Consider the following 26,067-nt stretch of genomic DNA (forward strand, 5'->3'; position numbering starts at 1 on the left):
TGTAGTGTCAATTTGCTGTAATTGTTTTTATTTTGTTCACGTAGGAGTGAATTAATTGATACATCGGCACTACCGGTTTGCTATTGGGAGCATATGTAAACAAGATGGAAATTTCGCGTGTGCACTGAAACATGGATGCTGTTGTGCCGTTGCTTGGATATGACACCCATCACCTGACAAACATGAGACAGTAACAGTTCAGCTTTGGCTAGGTTGACATCGACTTTACAGGTTTGTAATCCCTGATCTATATGGAATTTTGTATGTAACAATTTATTGTGTTAAGCTGAAACATGTTTGGAAGCATTATCATGTTGGAATTCCTGAACAAGCACGCAGCCAATACAGACCATGGGTTCTTTCTGATAAGTAGTCCACTTCACTAATTGAAAATGCTACAGATCTTACGTAACATAAAATAGTTGAGGCTTTCAGGTCGGTCGCCACCAAATTTCATTTGATGCGGTGATCATTCCTTATCAACCAATAATGATTGGAAAGAGTCGGGGGTTGGGGACACACTCACAACATAAGTAATTGCATGGTTCTTCCGACAGCGAGTATTGGGTGGTCAAGCTCTGTCAGAAAGTTGGGTTATAACCAAACATTTGGATATGGTAACTGTGGAATTCCTTTTTCTGTTTCTGTCCAAAAAAAAATTAATAGCATGTATTTTTTAGGTAACAGAATAACATTACACCATTACACGTAGTAATTGGAGACTAGAAATGAAAGATGAGATAAAACTCTTAGGGTGACAACATTAATTCCCTTATTGATATTTTAGGGTATTTAAAATCAAACCAAGAATAAATGGACAAACTAGCTGGACCATTAGTTGTGCAGCTGGATGTGAAACTGAAACGGGGCTGTGTAGCTCACCTAGGAGATTGTTGTATACTTACAGTCTTTGAGTGACTGAGCAATTCATAGGAAATTTTTGTATACTTACAGTCTTGTGTGACTGGGCAATTCATAGGGGAAATATGTTTTATTTATTTACTCAGATTATTGCTCATAATTTTTGATGACAAATTGAGACATTTGTTGGAATTTTTACATATCGTATCAAATCAGAACAGTTTAGAACAGTTATTGTTTATCTTGTCAGTGTGCATTATTGGTCAGTACTGGTTCATAAGTATACTGATCCAACCATAATGGACATATGAACAGGTATTTTAATACAGGAATTATTAAAATTTGGCATTTCCTATTGTTTACTTTGGAATCAACTTCTTTTCAACTGGCCTTCTCAGATGGTTAAGTATGTGGAAAACAAAGCATCATGAAGATATTTGTTCAGAAATATTAGGCAATAATTGATGCAAATAGTTTACCTTTCTCAAGTCAGATATAACACAAGTACTATACTGATGAAAAAAACAATTGGAAAAATAGGAACGATACATTTGGTGGGTAACAGGTTTTGAAGAAAAAAAACCAGGTTGTTAGTAAATCTCTGCTTGGGAATCTGGACCCATTCTATAACATTTTTATGGTTGCTGTATAGTTATTACATTAAAGTATCTGGTGATTAATGTGAGGAATCACTAATAAAACTAATAGTCACTAATTAATTCTGGTCGTCAAGATGCTTGTTATACAAATCAAACAGCCTTGATGAAGAAAATTAGTTCTGCATCCAGTAATATGGAGCAACCTGAAATGGCTGAAAGGTTTCATTAACTGATAACCAGCAAGTTGTCTTCTTTGAAATCTTTTGGTTATCCTGTCAAGTATGTTGTTGTTGTTGTTGTTGTTGTGGGGTTTAACGCCATTTTTCAGCACACGATAGGCTATACATGGCGGCCAGTATTAATGGTGGAGGAAGAACCCGGGAAAATCCCGGAAAGAACCACCGACCCACGAGAAGCTACTGGCCAGCTTTCTCACATACCCACATTGGCTGAATCCAAGACTTGAACCAGTGCAGACAGATATGAGATGGCAGTGATCCGTAACAGAGAGCGCTTTAGACCACTCGGCCACTCTGGGCCCCCTGTCAAGTATGAAAACAGTGTCTGAGCTGTGATCTCTGTTACACATGTCCTAAGCAGACTTGAAATATAACCTGTATTTCAACACATCTGAAATGATATTGCCTCTCATTCATTCGGACAAGACCATGAGGTTGGTATGTATATCAGTAATCTATTTTACAGTATAGTAATTTATGGATTGTGATAATATTAGTGTGGCACATGGATAATTTCAACATGAAAATGAGCCCATGCTATCAGGTAGGAAATTAGATTTTTGAAAAATGGACTTGTCCAGAAAATACCTTTGATTGCCTGTCTAAAAGTCTTTATGGAATTTCCAATTTAATTATTCATTTGTACTAAATTTAACATTGAAGTGGTTTTTGCAAATTATTGAAAAATGAGTGTCAAAATATCAATTGAACATCTTTTATTTCATACAGAAAAGCCCGTTGTATTAATTTTGCATCATGGCAAACAAGCTTTTAAACCATTGCCATCAAAAACTGTTCAGTTAGGCTTTGACTTCAAGTTATTTGGTTGCCCAGTTTAATTTTAAGTTGCCCCAGTGGAATGGATTTTTCTACCTTGGCCCCTACTTTCTGACAAATTTGTTAGTCAGGCCCCATGGTCTTCCGTATTCTTGACATAGATAAAGATATGAGGTTCCCCAAGTTGGAGGACAAGAGAAAAGCACTGAAGCTGAATCCATGGCTGTTATAAACCACTTTTATCTGTAGCTAAAAAATGTGGCAATTTTTGTCAGGACCAATACATTTTCCAGATGTTTTGCTACTTTTATCTTGATTGCTAAAATACATGTTTATATCACATAAATAAAAGTAGATTGACAGTGCATGTAACTGTGCAGGATACAACCAGGGACTACAGAGGTGCTTAGCAAGTGTTACACTGTCCTATCCAGGTCTTCATTTAGTTTTGACTTGCAATCACTCCACACAGAAAGAGACAAATATATAACTTATGGAAAAATATGTTTTTCATAGAAGAATACATTTTTATTTGCACAAATTCATATATCAGTAGTAGACTGGAATTTTAATGATACTCTTTCAGTTAGGAATTCTTAAGATTTGGAATAAATTTGGGTTCAATATTTTGGGGCTTTACACAATTTCCCAAGCAAATTTAGTTGCAGGTTGTTTTAATATAAATACTGTCCTTATTTTATCAGAAGCATTTACTTGAGTACCAAAAATACCCCATAACTACCAAACCCTCCCAACCACCAAATCTGGTTGGGTTTCAGTCATGTTAAAATAAACTATTGACCTGTTCTTACCTTGACTAAACTATGTCCTGTTATGTTTTGTTTTGTCTTAAGTAAGCTGAAAGATTCTTTATTTATTGCCATTGGAATTCACTAATAAACTGTTCTGTTACTGTTAACATTATTACATCATTATCATAAATAAATGACAAGAAATACAGCTTTATTTATAGTAATTATGCCTAATGATAATTTCAAGTGACATAACAAGATGTTGCTATAATGGTATGTATTGATACACTTCAATATCACTGTTAACATAAGTACAGATCTTTTTGTATTTGTATTTTATTCCTGTCTAATAGTTGTTGAGCTATTTTGGATCACTCCCAATAGATAGAGGATATTGTCTTTTCCTTTGTTAATACCAGACGTATTTCATCACGTGTTACCTAAAAGTGTGATATTTTAAGGAGCAGCAAAGACATGAGTTAAAATGTATTGGTTTTGTTTTAACCACAAGATGAAACATATTGGGTGTTGTTTTTAGGAGAAGAACAAAGTATTATAATTATGACTGTATACTCTTAAGGCCTCCTCATTACCTGAATCAAATTACAGTGTTTAGAAATAAACAATAATGTTATAGAGGAATTGAATTGCCTATCATTGTAACTCTGTTACAAGTCACAACTGCCATTGGTCTTTGGGCTATTATTAGGTTTCAATTAAACATCATAACGGAACTTATCAGTGCTGAATTTATCTGATCTTCATTGATACAGTCATTGGCATACCAATCAGTGCTGAATATTGTTTGATCTTCACTGATACATATACATAGTCATTTGCAAAGAATAATGACTCTTTTGTTAAGATTTTGTTTATAGTGGTTGTTTGTGTTGGAGGTATAGCTGTTCCCATGTGTCAAAGGTAGTAATGCTGATGTTCTGATGAGTACAAAAGGTTAATAGGTGTAGGCCTGAAGTTGATCAGCAGGTAGCTATTATTGAGTGCTACAGCTTGTTAGGTTGTACTTTCATTTAAAGGGCAAATGAGGGTTTATATCAAGGGTACTTTAAGTAACCACATTCAGTGAAGAGTAATTATTTTGAGAAACACATAGATTTGGATTATTTTATATTGACTGAGTGCCTCTATAATGATCATGGATTACTACTTTTGTCAAAGGCATGTGGGGCACAGAGTGGTCTAAAGCACTCACCGTTACGGATCACTGCCATCTCACCTTTGTCTGCATGGGTTCAAGTCTCAGATTCAACCATGTGGGTATGTAAGAAAGCTTGCCAGTAGCTTCTTGTGGGTTGTTGGTTCTTTCTGGAGTTTTCCCAGGTTCTTTTTCCACCATTTATACTGGCCACCATGTATAGGTTTTCTTGTGCTGAAAATAGCGTTAAACCCTACAACATCAATTGTCAAAGGCATGCTGCAGTATCCCATGAAATTCATTTAACTTAGGATATACACTACATACCCACACAGGAACCAAAACACTTTTCTTGGCATATATCAAGAAGTCACAGAGAGACATTTTTATTCATTTGTGGAAAATGCCATCAATTTTGGAACATTGGGTTCCCAAATTGAAATAATTTCCTTGATATCTTCAAATCTATTATTACGTGACAAATATACTTGGCAAACAAATGCTTTGCAGGATGTTTCCAGGAAAACTGCTATATAAGGGAGCATTTATTATGCAAGAAAATGTAAGTTTGGGTCCCAGTCAACTGAGTACTTTATGAGCTATGGAACCAGTCTGTGTGTGATGGTATATAAAATACTGTATTTTAAAGAATGAAGGTCACTGATGGAGTGAAAATAATTAGCAGATAGTTTTTATGGTTATGCTCAGTTTCCCATTAAAATAAATATTTCAATTAAAAATTGATCATGGACAAGAAAACAAAAATATTGTAAAACCTGTACCAATTTGAATCCTAGAAGTTCAAGCATGGAAAATTGGGGTCAGTGGTACATTTTATCCTTTGGCATGTAATCAGATTTCTGTCATTTGTTAAAATCAAAACTCTTTTAAGAAACTGAATATTTGTTCAGGTAGCCAGATATTTTAATTTGTTCCATGAAAAAACAATGAATTGTATTATGAATATTAAATTTTGGAGGATATTGGTATTACACAAGAAATGTGACCAGAAAGACATCTGATAAAGATATTATTTATTGAATTGTAAGTGTAACAGATATACATCTATAGTTAGTAATAAACTTGTTATTTACATACTAGAGAGATAAAGAGAGCTGGTTGTGAACAGTCACAGATAATTGCTAAGCTGGTTACATAAAAAAATGTTTCGCGTTAAATTAAACACAGCCAACAAAAGAAAGCAAAATTAAATCTATGGAGTAGTGGAGAGAATAAAAGAATAATGAAAGATAAGTGTTGAAAATGAGGGACTAAATTAGTTCATGTACACATTTGCAGTATTGCAAAAAGCAGATTACTGGTATCAAGAATTCTTATTCTTATGCCTATTGTAAAACAAAAACGAATTATTGAATCAGTGAGAGAGAGAGATGGTATTCATGACATGTGAAGACCTTAATTTTATGCCTATGGTAAAACAAACACGAAAAATGTAGAATTATTGAATCAAAGAGAAAGAGAGAGAGAGAGAGAGAGAGAGAGAGAGAGATTGTATTCATGACATGTGAAGACCTTAATTTTATGCCTATGGTAAAACAAACATGATAAATGTAGAATTATTTGAATCGATGAGAGAGAGAGAGAGGGCACTATCACATGACTGTATTTATGACATGTGAAGACCTGCAGATCAGTATGTGTGTATTTACAATAAAATTTCAGCCTTGCCAAAAGTTATACAAATAATGCTGGTTTTTGGATGAGGAAGTTTTATATGCAAATGCTGTTTAAAAAGTTAAGAAAAAGTATACTAAATCAAACCTCTCAATAAGACATTTGCAAGCATGTATGTTTGAAACAGCAGCATCAACAAAGTAAAGTCTCAGTTTTAAATGAAGATGTATGTAGCTATGGCAGTATATTTACACTGCTATTTTCTTACATAAACCATTGGTTCAGTCCAGAACTTGAAAAGGGAGAGATTCAGAGAGAGAGATAGGGAGAGAGAAGAGGGAGAGAAAGAGAAACAGAGGCAATGGAAGATGTGTTTAGAACTGTAGGTATGGTAATCCTAACCATTATTTAATTTGGGGAAAATCTTTATTTATTTGCCATATGTCATGGTGATTTGTTTGTTTAAAAGAAAAGAAAACAACTCAAAAACCAAAAAACCTTAAGCATTGTTTAGTGGAGAACACTAAAATCCAAATTATCTTTCAAATGAAGCTGGGATAATCCATTGTTTGAGTTATGTCACTGTTATTTTAAAAAAAGAATAGATATACTTAAGAACATCAAAATGAATAGTAAGCTGATGGTTAAATGATAGAATTTATATATTGTCCAAGTTATAATGACTAATTTTTCATTTATTCATTCATTCATTCATTCATTCATTCATTACACTGTCAAATAGATCTCTGTATTTTGTGTGCTTGGAAATTGCAATCACAATTTGGTCATTTGCAAAAAAATAACAAATGTCAACATCATAATTATTCTGAAAATCACTATTTCTATTTTAAAAAAAGTTGAACAACAAAGAGTATATTTCTCTTTTAAGGTTCAAAATTTTACTAAGGTTACTGTATATGATACAGAAATGAAACCTGTAAATTTAATCAGATACATAGTAAAAGGTAATGAGATATAATTTTCATTGACAGCAGAATATTCCAAAGGTTTATGTACATCACAGAAATGATGACCTAGCCCCCCATATTAGCAAATGCACTTTAAACTTTGGTTTGGAAAACTATTAGAAGAGTTTACCACTGCACTTCATCATCCCTACCCCATCCCATATGTAAAATATGGATTTTACTTAATATAAGAATGCAATATTTTAGCACCTATACAGTTTTGTATAAAGTTGCATGTAACTGTTTAACATGATTCAATAACATGTGGTAATAGAGTCAATACATTTATGTACAGGGTATGTACTGATTTTTATTTTTTAGTGAATAATTAGAACTTTTTCAGCATCAGATTTTGGTTATTCTTTGATGCTGTTGGCAGAGATGAAGAGAACAGAAAGAGAAAGATAATTTATGAGGAAAATTTATGTTTATGGGCAAAATGGTTAAGGAATTTAAGGTTCTGGAATTAGAAGATGATTACATCATTTATTCTCATTGTTTAGATGTGTACGAAAATGTAATATGATTTAATAGAAATTTGTTAGTTTTAACAAACGTATTATCCATTCAGGATGGGCTGCTTTAATTCCCCAAAATTGATGCTGGGATTTCTCATAAGGATGAATTGGCACCCATGTAGCCTTTATACATAGAAAGTTGGCATCTATGCGTCAATGATGCCTTTATATGCAGAAAGTTGGCATCTATGTAATAATGATGCCTTTATATGTAGCAAAAGGCATCTATGACATGTAATAATGATGATTTTATGTGTGGAAAGTTGGCATCAATGTAATGATGATGTTTTTATATGCAGATATATGTCATCCATGTATTAATGATGCCTTTATATGCAGAAAGTTGGCATCTATGTAATAATGATGCCTTTATGCATATAAAGAGGGCATATCTGTAATAATGATGCCTTTATATGTGGAAAGTTGGCATCTATGTAATAATTATGCCTTTATATGTGGAAAGTTGGCATCTATGTAATAATTATGCCTTTATATGTAGAAAGAGGCATCTATGTAATAATGATGCTTTTATATGTGGAAAGTTGGCATCTATGTATTAATGATGCCTTTATGCATAGAACGAGGGCATCTATGTAATAATGATGCCTTTATATGTAGAAAGTTGGCATCTCTGTATTAATGATGCCTTTATATGTAGAAAGTTGGCATCTTTGTAAGAATGATGCTTTTATATGTGGAAAGAATTTGTTTCAGACAAGAGTAAAAGGGGCAAAATCAGCATGATAAAGGTTGAAAGATGTTTACATATGGTTGTGTTCTTACAGTATCATATTAGCCTCTATCAATACCATAATTATACACAAGTGCTGTAAATTCTACATTAGTACAAAAGGTCCATTAGAGCATAATTTTAAACAGTACAGTAAATATAGTCAGTCCCTGGCAATAAGAATGATCTGGCAACAGGGTAACTGTCTTTGTTAAAGTGCCATGAAAGGTGTTTTTAAGCCAACATTTTCCATTGTGACTTTTCAATAGGGTGTTCTAATTACCAGTATTACAGTTCATTATTATCATTAATAAGTCACATTACTGGTAATGTATTACTCCAAGAGACACTATTTCATGGGTTTAATGTATTTGCAGTAGCAACAATCACACCATGTTTTTGTGTTTGTATGTGTATGTATATATGCAATACACTGACAATGAACGATGCAAAACTAGTTTCTGACTAGCCTAAGTACTTCTGACTGGTTTTTTTCTCAATGGCAAGTGCAAAACAAGGAAATAACAAACAGAAACACCAAAAAACATTGAAATGACCAAAGTTGTCATAACTAATTTTTACTAGAATAAAAAGCTTAAAAATGGTTGATATTTTGACTAGTTGGTTTCATCTTGACTGATAATGTTGTACACTAGTTTATATCAACCTACAAATGGATGAGTTATATCACCATCTGTTTTCCATTAGAATTGGCATAACCGTAAAGTAACCGCTGTGGTGGCCTAGTGGTTAGAAGCGGGAGGTCGCAGGTTTGAACCTCGGCTGAGTCATACCAAAGACTTAAAAAATAGTACTAACAGCTGCCTCGCTAGGCTCACAACATTAAGAGGTTAGTATTAGGACTGGTCAGCATGGTCACATTATAATGTGACTGGGTGGGACATCATGCTACATGTCTGCGGCATGATACACATGTGCTAGACCAGGGGTCGACAACCTAAGGCACGCATGCCATAGGTGGCACATCAAGAGGTTTTTTGTGGCATGCAAAGGGCAGCCAAAAATCTCAATTTTAACAGTGTTACTCTTTTACTGGTGGCACGCGCTTGTTCATTTTGTAATTAATCCAGAAAAAAAGTGGCACGCTATGTAAAAAAGGTTGCCGACCCCTGTGCTAGACATCACTATAAACTGCCACACTGCAGACATCATAGCGATATGACTGAAAAACTGTTAAAGCTACATTAAAAATCCTACTTGCACACACACACACACATAACCATAAAGTAACATCAAACATTTTCAGGTTTTTATTACAGTAGAAATAGGTGAGCATTTGTGTTGTTCATCTTGCCTGTTTTGTGTGTTCTGGCTGAATAATATAATTTTGAATTTTATGTTTGTTACACTTTGGACATATCATGTTGAAGTAGTAATGACATGAGTGACTCCAAGTAAACGTTTACGTTAACCTTTTATGACCATGTACCAGTTCCTAGTGCAGATATACTATTTCCTTAGTGCAGACATGATAGTGTTTTCCTAGTACAGACATGACAGCATTTTATCTTGTGCAGACATGACTTTGTTTACCAAGTACACATGTTAGTATTTTTTTAATGTAGACTGTGAATTCCTTGTGTTTACATTGCTGTGTTTCTTATAAGAGAAGGCTATTGTTTCCTGATATAGACATGACTGTTTTCCTAGGTCAGGCATGGCAGTGTTGTCCATGTGCTGACATGAGTTTTTTCCAAGTACAGAAATGGAACTGTTTTTGACATGTTTTCCCAGTACAAACATAACAGTGTCCATCTAGTGCAGACATGACAATATTTCCCTAGTTTGCAAACATGACTGTGTTTCCCCAAGTGCAGACATTATAGTGATTTCCTAGTGCAGACATGACAATATTTCCCTAGTTTGCAAACACGACGATGTTCCCAAGTGCAGACATTATAGTGGTTTCCTAGTGCAGACATGACAGTTTCCCTGGTGCAGATGTGACTGTTCTCATAATTCAAACAATTTCCCATTGCAGGCTTTACAGTGTCAGACATGACATTAGTTTCTTATTGTAGTCATAGGCTTTGCTGTCACAGGCAAGACATCACTTTCATGAAAGACTTTTTTTGTTAAGCCAGTGGGAGATGATGTTGAGACATAGGTATCTCATTCATGGTTTGGTTTTTTATTGCATAGCAATATAGGTACATGTAGGTTATTTAGCACTGAGGCAATTGGTAAAAAGCGCCTTTCATGAGGATGCACAGTGGTGACTAACTCCAGCTGATCTGATGGTATGATTCAAACTGATGCCCTTTCAGTCTTGCATCTGGTACATGAGCCATTGAGCCATCATGGCTTCCTCTGCCAGCAATTGGTTTCTATAGGTCAGGTGTGGGTGGTTTTTATCATAGCAGTGACCATTGCTGGCAGTTAAGATACTATACTGATCTGGATAAGTGATTGTGATAGTGTGAACAGAGGACTAGATTTCAGTGATATATCATATTATATGATGGTGAACTTTGTTAAATTGCATGTATACACATATAACAATTTGTTTCCATTTACTTCTTTCTCAGTTTTGTTTATGAAATATTGCTTCATATGGTTTGATTCTACTACTGTTTTATTTTGATGACATCTTGGTTATTTTTTCTCCAGATATGCTGATGACACCTTCCAATGGCTGATCCTGGGTTGCCACCAAAGCCACGAAGTTTAAATTTATTGGAAAAATTGATTCAAGAGGAGGATGCTAAAGGGGGTGGAGGAGGTGTAGGTTCCAAGAAATCAGAACAAGACAAGCTTGATCGGTTCTTTAACAGCATTTCCAATCCAAAAACTGGAGATACACAGGACTTAAAAAATCACAATACAGAAAGTTTAGATTCGGATTCGGACAAAAAAAGCAGAAAAATGAAGGACAAACATCAAGGTCAGAAAGAAAGATCTGGCTCTTCCAAAAAGAAAAATGGAAGCAAAGGAAAATCTAAAGCAAATATTACTAATGATGATAGACCAAGAAATCATGCAGATTCACCACAGAATGGAAAAGGTAAATCTGAAAGAGCAAGAAAGTCAAGGTCAAGGTCACAGAGTAGTTCAAGGAGTGGGTCATTGTCAAGATCAGCATCTAGATCGAGGTCTTCCAGTTCATCAGGTAGATACCACCAGCATAAGTCCAGACGAAGGTCAGGCTCTGAGAGTTCTGATGTATGGGTTGATGATCAGAAACGTGATTCAGGTTCAAGGGATAATCATGATAGGAAAAAGAATAATGAATCTGATTCAGATAGCTTTTTTGGTGATCGGAAAAGGCAGTCAAGCTCAGAAAGTTCAAGGTCAGATCGTGGAAAAAGGTCAGGTGATGACAGTAGTAGGTCACGCTCCTCTAGTTCCTATAGCTCAGACAGCACTGGACACAGAAGACGTAAGAAGAGTTCTGTTTCAGATTCTGATCAGGACAGGAGCGGGAGAAAGCATAGGTCAAGAAGTTCAAGTCCAGAAAGAGAGAAAAGACACAAATTCTCAAAAGAATTAAATAAAAAACTGAAAGAGTACAAGAAACGGAAAGGGTCCAGCCAAGACCATTCTTCTAAGCAAAATAAAGACTCCAAAGATGGCCAGACTTATCAGAGTAATAGGCTTCTGACTAGATCAAAAATGCGCAAGTTAAACTCATTTGAGCTTAATCCGGATATTTTCTTGGTTGAGAGACTACAACAGAAGTATGCTGAGCTAGATGAGTTAACATCCTCCCCCTTCATTGACCAGAAAACATTAATGACCCGGCATCAGTTTCACCAGATGCAACTGTTACGAGATCAGTACATCTATGTCAGTCATGGCCAGGTTCCGAAAGGTGTTCTGGTCCCACGCAGCTTACCAGAAGAAGTTAGAAAACAATCCTATCCACGACCAATGTCAGCTAAAGAGACAGCAAAGGAAACAGAGTGGTGTAAGTCTAATTATATATCAGGCATTTACTGAGGTCCTAATTGATTGAAGATGGTCTAGTTTGACTAGATGTTGTAGATAGAAATACAGTATTTAGTGCAATGTTAAACTGAATATGGACCGTCTTATACACTAATGTGAAGTGTGTAATGTTATGCTGTTCTTCTCTCTGCCATATATCGTTTTTAGCTCACCTTTACGAAGTAGAAGGTGAGCTTTGTACTGCCCACTGGCATTGGCATCTAAACAGGTAAAAGTGTATACACATGTACACCTTTCCTGAATTTTAAGCATGTGGAAGTCAGTTTCTTCAGAGGGGAGGGGGCTCAATGTGTACATGTATGTTCTTGGATATGCTTTTGCTCAGGTTTTTGCATTCTTTATAAGATAATGTTATACTTGGTACCATGAAACTAAGTGAGGGAATGCACTTTGACGAGTACTACAGCCTCATCTTAAATGTAGGTCACTGTGTCCCAGGGCTTTACAAAAATTTTAAATGTCAGCTTGCCCAGGGTTGACTGGAAAGTTAGAATTTTCTTTGGAGGATTTGAGTTTGCCCTAAAGTATAACAGCTGAAGCAACAAAACATGGTACAATAAAATGCAGGATATTTTAATTAAATGTTGTATTTATTTTACAAATATAAACTTGTTTTCTTTTTATCTTTGTTTCAACTTGAAAACCATATGTTGAAAATTCAAGTTTTCCAAAAAAAGATATATATAAATAATACATAAAAAAGCAGGAAGGGTTAGAATGCAGATAAAGGTTGAACAGGCAAAAAAGATAACATACATGCATGTGGAAAGATTTAATGAATAGGTAGATGATGGGTTTGGAAATGACTAAAAATTTGAACAGAATGGAACAAAAATCTCTTAATTTTAATAATGTTTGAATATCATTTATACTCACTTATAAGACGAGTCCAGCTGCAAACTGCACAGATCTTGATCTACTGTTGCATAGTGTGCTGGCAAATCTAGGATGCAGTTTGTTAAGAGTAATCAGTAGAACAAACAAGATAGACCTGATCTGCATTATGCTAAGGCAGATCAGGGTCTTTATTGTTTGCAATTTGACTTGACTTATAAGCAAGTACATATGGTATATCATAACATTTTTCTTTATCCACAAGTTCTGTTGATTATGCAGATTAAAGTAAAAAAAACAAAGTAAATCCTCACTGAAATGTTCCAGTATAAATGAATGTATTCTTGTTTCTGTTTTTGTCTTTGTTTTGTACCTTGCTTAGCAAAAGTGGTGCTTCATTTAATTGTATCCCCTTCATTGTTCCAGAGCTAGGGTAGGTATTGTTTACCCTTTTGTGGTTCTGGATTTTTTGTTTTATTTGAATTTTTATCTTTTAGAATTTTTCTTGTCTCAAGGTGGAAAGTATGGCCACAGAAAAGGCCAGTGGGATGCTCCCCACCTGACTAGTATGCACAGGGTGTACACATATGGACAGCTGCACAATTTGTTGTCGTTAAGTTGCACTATACAGTTTCATATTTTATATAGGGTTTAATTTTTAAAGGAAAAGAGTTTCCCAGGTTTTTCTCTTGGGTATTTATAAAGGAACTTATAGATCTTAGGTATTGTTAAAAGAACTTAAAATTTCCCTTGATTTTGGGTATATGAATGATGGGTTAATTTGGGTTATAATTCCCTTGATTTTGGGTATATGAATGATGGGTTAATTTGGGTTATTATTCCCTTGATTTTGGGTATATGAATGATGGGTTAATTTGGGTTATAATTCCATTGATTGTGGGTATATGAATGATGGGTTAATTTGGGTTATTGAGTGTATCAAAAAACCGATAGCTGCACTGGGTCATTCACTTCCTGGACTTTAAAAGTAAATTGTAAAAATATGAACTGATAATGTTTTAAAAAACTTTTGATGTATTTTTTATTTCATTCATTGCATTTTCAGAAGCTGGTATAGTCTGACCTGGGTTAATTTGTTTTCCCTAATAAGTGCTAGAGTATTTGGGTTTATATGTACTTAAGGCTGATGTTGTGTGCATGCACAATTTTCTTCACTACACCTTGTAAAGAAATTTCAGCCACAGTACATGAAAGTAATATAGACATATGCAAACATTCTCTTCAGTATACATGGTGCAAATGCAAACAACTTCACCTTACAAAAATCAGTCTGTCAGAAGCACTTAATATCTGTGGTACATCACCTTAGTTAGACCATGTGTGGAACTTATGGAAAGTTGCCAAACTTGCACAGAGAGGAAGAAGGGTCAGTATCTCCACCTCTGTGTGCCATTATAATTCCTATAGATGTCGGGACTACCCATACTGGAAGTGAATCTTTCTTCTCCCCATCTTCCTTCCACAAAGGTACCCTGGATGTCCAGCTTATGGTTTCATGATAGAGTGGATATGACAGGACATATCTGTTGGCTTGTAGGGTAAAGACAAAGGAGGACGGTTGCCACCAGCTCCCAAGATCTAGAAGGGATCAGCAATCCTACTCAAATAAGGAGAGTAGGGTTAGTCCGATCATCACCACCCCTTCCCTTTGAATGGTCTCAGAATGTGGGCAACCTGATTTCAGTGTCTCCCACTTTGGAGAGAGATATACTGGAAGGAACTTCTTGCCTCAGGGAGTGGGCTTAGGATGATGATGTCATGTCCCATATAGTGGACTCAGATGAGTTCTTGGAAAAACAGTTGGGGATGGTCCCTCCATCTCAGTTGGGGTCCCTGCCTCTTTTCCAACTGTTGGGCCAGATTTGGAAGAGGAGGAAGTTTGGACATTCGGTAAGGCAGTGTTTGAAGCTTACCACCACCTTTCTGGAGATTTGTGTCCTAAACCTTCTGGACAAGATGATCCTCTCCATTGTTTAGAGGTTCTCATCTTGTTGAGACCTTCTGTTGCTCCCAACTCAGGAATAGTCTGGAAGCTTACACATGTTTTCCCATGGACAGGAGTTTGCCAGGGAGCAGAAGGGGTTATCTGTTCCTTCAACACTTTGATGACTGATTTCTCCCTTCAGCTATCGGGTTCATTTGGCAGCCTGGACCCATAAGCTTCCCTTGAACACAGAGGCAGCGACTGGGGCATGGGCTTGCCTCACAGTTAAAACCTTGGAGGCCATGAGGTTAAGGCCTATAATCACTTTCTGGCAGCCTTCTTCAGTCTCTTGAAGGAGGAATCATAGAGTACTGTGGTATTTAGAGAATCACATCCACCACTACATTGGCCATCTTGAAAATGTTGTTATTGCTACTTCTAGATGGCTGGTCATATTGATACTGTTCTTTCGTCAAAAGACTTTTTATTATGTCTAGTTGGTCATAAATGGAACTGGTGCAAATCTGATATTCTGGTTGGTATAGACATACAGTATGGTTGTACTTTTTTCTTCTAGGTCATTTTCAGGAATGTTTTGGGAAAATTCTCAATAATAAGGTATTAGGGAATTAGGTTCATCATTCTGTATCTACTGGTTGGAGGATTTTTATTGAAACCTTCTAGGGTTGATGATAATAAGGTTTGACTTTTTTGATCAGGTTGATTTTTGTAGAGGTTTCATGAAAAACTCAAAATCGGACTCGTTGGGGAATATTATAGTTCATCATTGCTGCTTTTCCCACATCGGTTTGAAAATTGTATTGAAATTTTGTTTTCGTGATAAGTATAATAAGGTTTTGCTTTTCTCACATATTTTAGGGCATTTCGAGAATTTAGTTTGTTACTGCTTTGTTTATTGGAGGATGTTTTGAAACTTTGGCAGCCATATATGTAGTTGGTGTCATTGTGCAATAAGGTTTTACTTTTTATCTCAGATCCATTTTTGGGAAAATTTCTTAATATAATTGTCAAACATGGGTAGTTTGGGAATTCTTGTCATCGCTTCTTCTTCCACTAGATAGGTTGTTGTAACTGATGTGCAGTAAGTTTTACTGTTTTCCTCTTGTCTATTTTTGGGAAATTTCTTGAAGAAGTGGGGTATTTGGGGAATTCAGTTTGTGATCACTTTTCCATTCACATCATTTTCAGGATTTATTTATTTCTTTTGCTAAGGACATTTTTGGGGAAATTTTCTGAAAAGTTGTCAGAAAGGTTGACATTTTTGGATTTAGTTTGTCACACTACCTAAAGGATCTAACAAAAGTTTGTTGGCTAGATATGTGGTTGGTGTAGATGTGCAGTACGTTTTTCCCTCGGCCATTTTTGCAGACATTTATTGAAACAGTGTCCAAAAAGGGGTATTTTGTGAATCTAGCTTGGAATGGCTTTTCAAATCAGCCTACACAGAAAACATTATTGACACTTTGTAGGCTAGATGATTATTTGTGTGGTTTAAGTGTAGATGATTATGTGGTTTAAGTGTAGATGGTTATTTTATAATTAGTGTAGATGATTATTTTTATGGTTAGTGTAGATGATTATGTGGTTGGTGTAGATAATTATTTGTGTGGTTTAAGTGTAGATTATTTTTGTTGTTTAAGTGTAGATGATTATTTTTATGGCTAATGTAGATGATTATGTGGTTGGTGTAGATGATTATTTATGTGGTTTAAGTGTAGATGATTATTTATTATTTTTGTGGTTTAAGTGTTGATGATTATTTATGTGGTTTAAGTGTAGATGATTATTTTTGTGGCTTAAATGTAGATGGTTATTTATGTGGTTAGTGTAGATGATTTTTATGATTAGTGTAGATGATTATGTGGTTGGTGTAGATGATTATTTATGTGGTTTAAGTGTGGATGATTATTTTTGTGGTTTAAGTGTTGATGATTATTTATGTGGTTTAAGTGTAGATGGTTATTTTTATTGTTAGTGTAGATGATTATGTGGTTGGTGTAGGAGATTATTTATGTGGTTTAAGTGTAGATGATTATTTTTGCAGTTTAAGTGTAGATAATTATTTTTGTGGTTAGTGTAGTTGATTATTTTTATGGTTAGTGTAGATGATTATGTAGTTAGTGTAGATGATTATTTATGTGGTTTAAGTATGGATGATTATTATGTGCTTATTGTAGATGCAGAAAAAGGTTTGCTCTTTTACTGATGCCCTGGGGAAGTTTAAAAATTCAGCTTCTTTATCTACAGTTGAATATATGCAAAGCTATGCCATACCATAATATATTCCTGCTGGACACATGTTGGAAACATCTTTTGGTCTTGTATTGCCCCAAACCAAGCCTGTGAGAGGGGGAATGTTTGTGGTTAGACATACTAAATAAGCATGTTCAGGAATACATGCCTGGAGTGTTAAGATTTGCTTGTTTGTGGCTGTACTTACATCTAGAGTTACTAGGCAAGGTTCCAAAATGTTTTTATGACACAGAAGCAGGGTAAGCAGTCTTAAAAAATCATTACAATTCTCCTTACTGCCAAAGGGCCATATTATTATTTTGAAATATTATAACCAATTGCTGGACTGTTGCTTTACTTTTTCAGGGACATTAAAGTTAGTATGTTTTGTAGCTCTAGATTAATTTTGGGGGCTTCAGTTCACTAGCATATTGTGTTATTTTGTCTGATTTAATGCTACTAAATACCAAATAACCACTTTATTGTCTTTCACGTGATACCCTGATACATATGTTGATTATGGCAGAGATGCATATGTATATACTTGTTGGATTACAGTTAAAACTTGATTTCTTTTATCTAAATATGTTGCAGATAAACTTGAGCAAGAAGTCATCACATTTAGATAAGGGTATCTCCTACAAATTAAAGAAAATAAATTAAAAAAATATGAATTATGCACATTATTCAGTTATGTTGTTTATATGATGCTCCTGTCAAGAGAACTTAAGTTATGTTGTATATAAAATGTTCCCATTAATAACTATGGAATTCCATACCACCTTATATAAAGTCAGCTGACACATGCCAAGCTTTTAAAAGGCTTCTTGGTCAACATCTACAGAAACAGTCATTTTTATGATTTTGTTTAATTTAGTACTACTTTTTACAGCATTATATCATGTACTCACCTATACTATTTTACACATGTTCATTACTAAAGGTATTGGTATGAATCCTGTATGTAGTCATCATTGAAGCCTTGCACATATTTTATTGTAGCAGTAGATCAATTGTTGAGTTTTTAACAGCATTTGTTGTTTAAAGACACCTAATTTTGTAAAAAATGTGCATTATATATATATATATATATATATATATATATATATATATATATATATATATATATATATATATATATATTTGTACAAATGTCATTATAGAAGACCTCATGGAAGATTGTTCAGTTGACCAAATGAGCTTCATCTCTAAATAAAGTCATTATTATTATTATTATTATTATTATTATTAATTATTATTATTATTATTGAACTTCAGCTATGTTGATTATACAGTGTTCCTGTTAAGAGAACTTAAGTTATGTTGTATTGTAAGATGTTCCTACTAAGAGAATTTCATTTATGTCATATGTAGGCTGCTCATGTGATAAAAATGGAATGTGGAGGAAAAAGATCTATAAAATTGGTTCATGTCTTCAAAAATGAAGGAAGCATGAAATGAATACTTCAGCTTAAAGTAGTGTCATTTTTATGAGTGCAAATTTACAAGGTGTCTGCCATCTTGTTTTTATCTCCTATTCCAGATTTTAATATTTATTAAAAATCAGGAAATAAATTTAATTATCAATTACATGTATTGGTCCTGCAGCAAGAAGTCTTGTTCAATATTTGTGGTATTCTGCAAAGGTGTGTTTCATCCCATGAAGAAAAGCTTCTTCGATGAAATTACAGAATTCTGAACCAATTCACAAAACTAAATTTAGTAACGCAGTGGCTGATAATTTTGGGAATAATCTCATTAGGCAGGGAAGGAAAGTACAGAGAGCAAATTGCAATGAAACCCATTTACACAAGACATTCAGGGGATCACACAACTTTGTCCTTAATGTAATTGTGTCATTATATACATGTGAAATAAGTTAACTTAAAGTGTTAACAGATGTCCCCTATGAACAGGTGTCCTTTGTATAACACTTGTATGATTAGGCAGGTTTCACTGTGTTGTAATATTGTTACTGTATATACTAGTTTATAAGCTGAGTCCAATTGCAAACTGCACTGACCCAGATCTACCATTGCATAATGCACCAGCAGATCGTTGGAATAATCAGTAGAGCAACCAACTTAAATGCTGGTCTGCAGGCACATTTTGCTATGGCAGATTTGGATCTTTGTTAGTTTGCAATTTGACTTGACTTATAAGTAAGTGACTGTGGTATATTCATGTATTACTGGTAGGTGTACTGTATACCTTTAGTTACATCTTTCTTTGCCCTTGCATAATAATGAAATAATTGCTGCAACCAACCATTTATTAGATGGTCCACACCCTCCTAAAAAGCATGAAATCAGACGATTAACCCACTTTGTCTTTTGTATAGGAACATATTTGTATAAGCTGTAAACCATATTTGTATCTAGAACTATATGACAGTGTAACACTGCAAAAATCTATAACTTACAATGATAAAATCTATGCAGCATTATTGAATTATGAAGAACAGGAGTATTATAATATCTTAGATCAGAGATTATATTTAGTGTGTATCTAATTTCAGATGATACCCCATATGAAGATGACCTTGCATATGGAACTCTGAGAAGCTTAATAGTGGCAGAGAAAGCTCGCAAAGCCAATAGAATCAGAACCGACATATTGGTTCGGAGGCCACCGAGTGGGAAGAAATCTTCAAAAAAGAAAAAGAAATTGCCCAAGAGTGCAGATACTTCCGTTTCAGAGAAAACTGACAAAGTAAGCACCACCACAAATTCGACCATAACCTCATCACGAGGAAAATCTCCACCTGGAATTGATCATCATATTAAATATTCTGACAATGAAAGATTAAAAGAATGGCTGAAAGAAAAGGATAAACTGTATCGAAAACAGAAGGCCAAAGAAAGGGCCAAGAAAAGGGAAGAACATGAAAAGGCAGTTTTAGAAGCAAATGAAGTATTTAAAAGAATGATGGAGTCTGAAAAAAATGTCAAAGAATGGATGATTGAAAAAAAGAAAGAAGCTATTTTACGCAGGAAAGAGAAAAAGCAGAAGAAACAAGAAGAGAAAGATGTGAAGAATGTCGATATTTCTCTTCCAGGAAAAGGCTTGACCACTAGACCCCAGTCCTCTCCACCTAGGCACAGGTCAAAGCAAGAAGGCTTATCAAAGTCGAAGATCAATGAAGCTGATTTGAAAGGAGAAGAAACTCAAAAACATGTTAGAGAACAAATTCATGAGGAGAGATTGATAGAAGAAGGAAAGCAATCAAAGACTGCTAAAGATGGCCACCTCCCTCCCCAAACTAAGTTCATGTATAAAAGGCCCGTTGCAGGCAATATTAAATTTAAGATGCCCCAAAAAGAAGGTTCCAGAGGAGAAACTGAAAGAAAAAAAAAAGCAGACAAAAAGGAGACATCAAATGAGGATAAATCCGATGATGCAAGAATGTCCTATGATCAGTGGTTGTTGATCAAAAGAAAGGAAGATGCTGAGAAAAAGATGGAAGCAGAAAGAAAGAAAGAGCTCACAAAATCCGATCCAGAGCTGGCAAATATTATTCCTGAGATGGCAAAAAGAAGAATAGAAAATATTAAGAACAAGAAAAAGAGGGTCGACACAGGAATAAAGCAAATAGATGATGAGCTCAACACATCTTTTGGAGGAGCTGATTTTGATAGTGAAGCTTCACAAGAAGAGATCACAAAACGGTCTTACCAACTGAGTGATAGCTCAAAAAGCGATCGTCCTTCAGCAGCTGCAAAGCAGTTCAAAGGTTCCAGTACCAGTCATGGAAGACCCAAAACTGCACCCCCAGGAAAAACTAGAGTTCCTGTTCCAAAACACTCAAAGGAATCTCCCAGGACGATCATAGTCACAAAGAAAGCTGATGAAATTATGTCTGAAGAGAACAAATCCAACCCTTTCAAACTTCCTTTCCCACCAGAAGAAGGTACCCCACGTCACGTAGCATCCATGCAACGTAAATTATTTGCAAATCACATTAATAAGAGACTTAGTGAAGAAGAAAGGCCAGAACCTCAGGGATGTGATGCCACAGATCAGAAAGTTGTTTCTACCACCAGTGCAAAAGATTCATCAATAGCGAGTGGCAACGAGGAACAGTTGACTGCTAAGAAAAGTGAAAGCAACCAGAGTGATAAAAGCGAGTTAGTAACCAGTGTGTCAAAGTTAGAAAAGGAATCAGTTGTTGGGACCGGTTACAATACAGAAGTAAAAGATGGTGCCTCAGAAACTGAGAAGGATGACATCATAAGAACACAGAAAAATCAGAAGTCAGAAAGCAAAATGGAATTGAAAGAAAACCATGTAAAAGACCTACCTGCTACAGAAAAAATTGAAGATACTAATATGAAAGAAAAAGATAATAAAAAACTTGAAGAAAATAAGAAATATGAGGAGAAAAGAGAATCACGTGAAATCTCTTCAGAAAAAAGTGAACCTGTGAAGGAGCAATCCAGTATAAAGGGAAAATCAAATTTCACCAAAGAAGAAAGCAAGCTTCAAGAGCATGATACAGAAATTTCAGAGGAGATTGAAGAGGATTTATTTGAAGACTCAGAAGAGCAGAAAATCAGTAAAGATTATAAACCTACTGCTGCAGATAAACTGAGTTTAAATTTAAGTGGTGATGCAGATGACAAAGTTTCAATGGCAAAAGATGAAAATTTACCATTGTCCCCCAAATTAGCAACTTCAGAAGATTTTGAGAAAAGTGACAACAATGTTGCATCACTTTTAACATCTTCTTCAGTGAAGCGTGTATCATTTAGTGAAAAGACTGAAGTGATTGAAGCTTATGATGATTTTTCCAGCACAGATACACAGACGCCAGAGCCCCCTGACCTTGACCCAGAAATTGAGGGGCTAGATGCTCAGCCTGATATTGATTTTGACCTTGGGGACAAAGAGAGCTATGAGCATGTCTCTTTTAATATTGGAGGGTTTGACCTTAAACCAGCAATAATTCCTTCACATGAGAATAGGCCAGATGATTTAGACAGTGCTAAACAAGATAAAAAAAGTACTTTCATAACCAATCCAGAGTCAAACTGCTAAAGCAGTTTTCTGATGTTACCTTGTCAAGTTGTGCACTATGAAAAATTTAGTGCTGTGGTATACCATTGTATTTATAAACATATCATGATACATTTGTACCCTTTTTATATCTGGGACCAACTGTTTAATTGGAGGGAGATCCTGAAAAAATGTTCAGCTCTGTGGATATTACGTTGACTATAGTTTTTCAGTTGGGGCATGGAAACTTAGTTTTTCCATACCTTAACAGGTAATCAACGTTTGCCTCCTACTTGCTTGACTTTTTGGAGTCCAGTAGTTATCCTAAAATGGGAAATAATCTGGTGTGCACCTTGTGTAACAGCAAGAAGAAAACATCAACTTGGACAAACTTATTTTCTCTGCTTCAGATTTCTGTGGAAGTATATAAAAATCTATGCCATTAGTAATATTGCCATCATTGTTAAATTCTACTTCACAATGTTTACCATATAAATAATTTTCACTTCCGTCTCCTCTACGAGTTGTAGTTGTAGATTTCCCTCCTGCAGCTGTGATAAATAGCCATATAGAACAAGGGTTATCCTGGATGAGGGATAGCAAAAATTAAAATTTACTTTTAACACAGTCATTGATAGAGGTTTATTGAAAAGTTTATTGTGCAAAATTTTAGTTTTAACATGCATTAAAAAAAACACCAATCCACTTGTTTAACTTAATCTGTCAATATGTACAATTTTGTATACTATTTAATATAGTTAGTTTATTTTATAAAATTATAAATACACTGTTGCAGTCATTTGTTCTCGGTTGTAACTTTCCTGAACTATGATCGAATTTTCTCAGGACTTGTGATACGTATCTGTTAACACGAGCAGCACATGAGCATTGAAAATCTGTATAATGATTAAAAATATTTTCTGATCTTCCTATGATTGTTGTACATTGTTCTGATATTTTCCAAAGTAGTGTTCATTTTTGTTTCCTTTTGTATATTGCTTGTTGCTTATTCAGCTGGCCATGTCTGGTCCATACTGTTACACTGAGTACTTAAATCTGACATTTAAAATTGCAGTGGTCAAACAGAGTTTTGATCAGATAAAATTTGGTATATGGTTAGCATTTATGTGGTACAACTTCCATGCAGGATTCCTTTGTATCTTATCTAAAAGATTCTGCAGTTACTGTATATAGACCTAAAGATGTTTACCAAATTAATGCATGGAAACCAGAAAATGATTTATGAAGATGTAGTTTGATAAATATATAATACAGTAGAATCTGTCTTGGAAGACCACCCCTTCTGCCAAAAAATAATGTCTCCCAAGACAGGTTGTCTCTCTCAACAGTGATCACTCAAGACAGGTTTTCATGTATCATGTATTTTACTGAAGAAAATTATACATATGGAGTTATTTTAGAAGTTAATTTTGACGTAGCATTTTATTGTCATAATTGGAAAGTGTATACAGGATGTCTTTAGTAAAATAACAGTCAAAGTATTGACTGGAAAATGATATTGTACAAAACTATTGCTATAGAAAGAGAAAGGGCCCATGTTTCTTTACCCTTTATTAACAGGTTTGTTTGTTTTTATCTTGTACAACTTTGTACATTTTTTCAGTTTTTTACAAACAGTTACTGTCTTTTGTGGAATTATTAGATCTGTTCAGTTATATCTAATTCACATCCTTTAGCAACAACAAAAAGGAATCATTGACCCAGTATTTCCAAATTATGTACAACTTTTATTCAAGAGATTCTATTTAGGTTAAACCTTTTCATGAAATATGTGAGAGCTATTGGTGGAAAAAAGTATATTTAATTCCATGTAAAGTCACATTGGGTCCAGAATTAAATTGGCTTCAGTTTTGAATGAATAAGATTGGTGTGTGTTGTTTAATAGTGATTCTGAGGTAGAAACACTGAGACATTTGTTTTACAGCTGTTATGTAATGAGACAATATTGTTTGCAGGTTTTAAATTTTTGTAAAACAGTTTAAAGTTTGATTTACCCAAAGTCAAAGAAATTCTTTAAATGGCATAATTTAATGGCATGCTTTGGTAATTTATAAATATATTAATGTATATCACACTTGTTTTTAAGTAGCTTAGAAGTTTCTGAAAAGCATGACAAGCTGTTTGTATATTTTACAGGTATGTTGGAAGTTGTGTTTTTTGGGGTCAGAAAGAGAAGCAGACATTTGTTTTAAGTCCTGGCCACAGAAAAATTCCACAATATTAAGGAATTAAAAAAGTTGAAACAATAATTATATCAATTTTTTATTCAGTTCTTTTGTGGCTTTTAAAAATATATTTTCCAGAAATAACGTGTAAAATGGGATAAAATTGGGTGGATCAACTGACACATGATACGAATATTTATCAGACAAGTAGCTAGTTGTTGCTTTAACAGTGTGCTGATTAATTATGAATTTTCTTCCACTTGTGTATTCATTTATGAATGAAAAGGTAACACATGGAGAAAGTTCCATTTTCATAGGACAAAATACTCCTTTAACACTTTTGGAAGTCCTTGAAAAGTCCCTGATAAACAAGTCTCTGGGACTTATGAACCATGATGCATCTTATGTTTATCAAAATATGTAGATTCAATTTGCAGTAGAATGGGTATTACTTTTTTGAATGAATTTTCTTTTGATGGACAGAAAGTTACACATATCCATGAAATAAATTTTTTTTAATTGAAAAAATTCTCAGTGCTTTTAATATTTTAGTGCAAGCTGTTAATCAGCTGTATTTAATATGAACATATAGTAACAAACATCATTTTTAATGCAGTCCATTTGAAAAACTAATTATTTATTTTTTAATTTTATAACTTATGTAAATAAACATTCCAACATTTTCAAGCTGCAAATGTGATTTGATCAGGCAGCCTTATTTCAGACAAATTTGCCTGTGATATTGACATTCAATTGATTTTATTGTTCTTTATCAGTAATTGTGATGAATTTATAATATTGTTTTGTAGTAATAGGGCTTTCACAATTGACTTAGATGATGCGACTAGTGGATAGCAAAAGATATGGGAATTTTGAAGCCCTTTGGTTATCAATGCTGGAGAAACTGAAAAAAAGCAACATTTGACCTTAGTCAGTGAGGTTTTAAAGCTATCAGGTGGATATCAGTAACCTACTCCTTCTGTGATGTTATACTTACCAAGTTGCATCCACACATAAGAAACTGACCTACATACAAAACTGAACCCAAGTCAGAGACATGAAATATAAGCCATAGTAACCTGTTTTTTTTTGTTTGTTTTTTTGTTAGATGGTATCCACACAAAATTCCTTGACTCAACAAACTGCAATAATCAGAAATCGAGTTAAATGCAAAACTTGACTAAAGTGTGAGAGATCAATGGACAAGGTGCCCCATCCATATTTACAGTGTAAAAGTACTTAGTAATGTGCACACTAATAAATATGTCTTCATCCTGTGGTCTCCTCTTCAACACATTTGTCAGGTCTTTATAACATGTTCAAAATTTGTGGCTTATGCAAGATGTTGTCAGGCTTTGTATTGTAGTTCTTATTGTGGAATATATCCAATGCATTATTATTATTATAAAATTTGAATAAATTATTTTAAAGTCTAGCAGTAAATAATAATTTAATCTTCCTTGTGTCTTTGTCATTTTTACAATGAAATGTATGTACGTGAGTAGTATGAAGCAGTAACACATAATACTGATACAACACTTTTATAAGCTAAGAGGACAGTATGTCTTCCATGATAAGACCAGGTAGCCAACTTAATTATATTACCGTGTGTGATTTAGGTTTTTAAAGTAGCTTGAACAATTTTTCAGT

At 34.4% G+C, this 26,067-nt stretch overlaps 1 protein-coding gene across 1 annotated transcript; it reads left to right on the forward strand.

The window, feature by feature from the left end:
* The first annotated feature begins 72 nt into the window (after positions 1 to 72).
* Positions 73 to 25,876, forward strand: LOC149787728 (uncharacterized). Its single transcript, XM_089973934.1, has 3 exons — positions 73 to 231; positions 10,867 to 12,163; positions 19,755 to 25,876. The coding sequence occupies exons 2-3, from the start codon at positions 10,888 to 10,890 to the stop codon at positions 22,271 to 22,273; spliced, it is 3,795 nt and encodes a 1,264-aa protein (XP_089830060.1). The 5' UTR covers positions 73 to 231; positions 10,867 to 10,887; the 3' UTR covers positions 22,274 to 25,876.
* The last annotated feature ends 191 nt before the right edge of the window (positions 25,877 to 26,067 follow it).

The sequence above is a fragment of the Sinohyriopsis cumingii genome, chromosome 11 (assembly GCF_028554795.1).
Source record: "Sinohyriopsis cumingii isolate HCF-2022 chromosome 11, ASM2855479v2, whole genome shotgun sequence".
In the NCBI taxonomy this organism is placed as follows: domain Eukaryota; kingdom Metazoa; phylum Mollusca; class Bivalvia; order Unionida; family Unionidae; genus Sinohyriopsis; species Sinohyriopsis cumingii.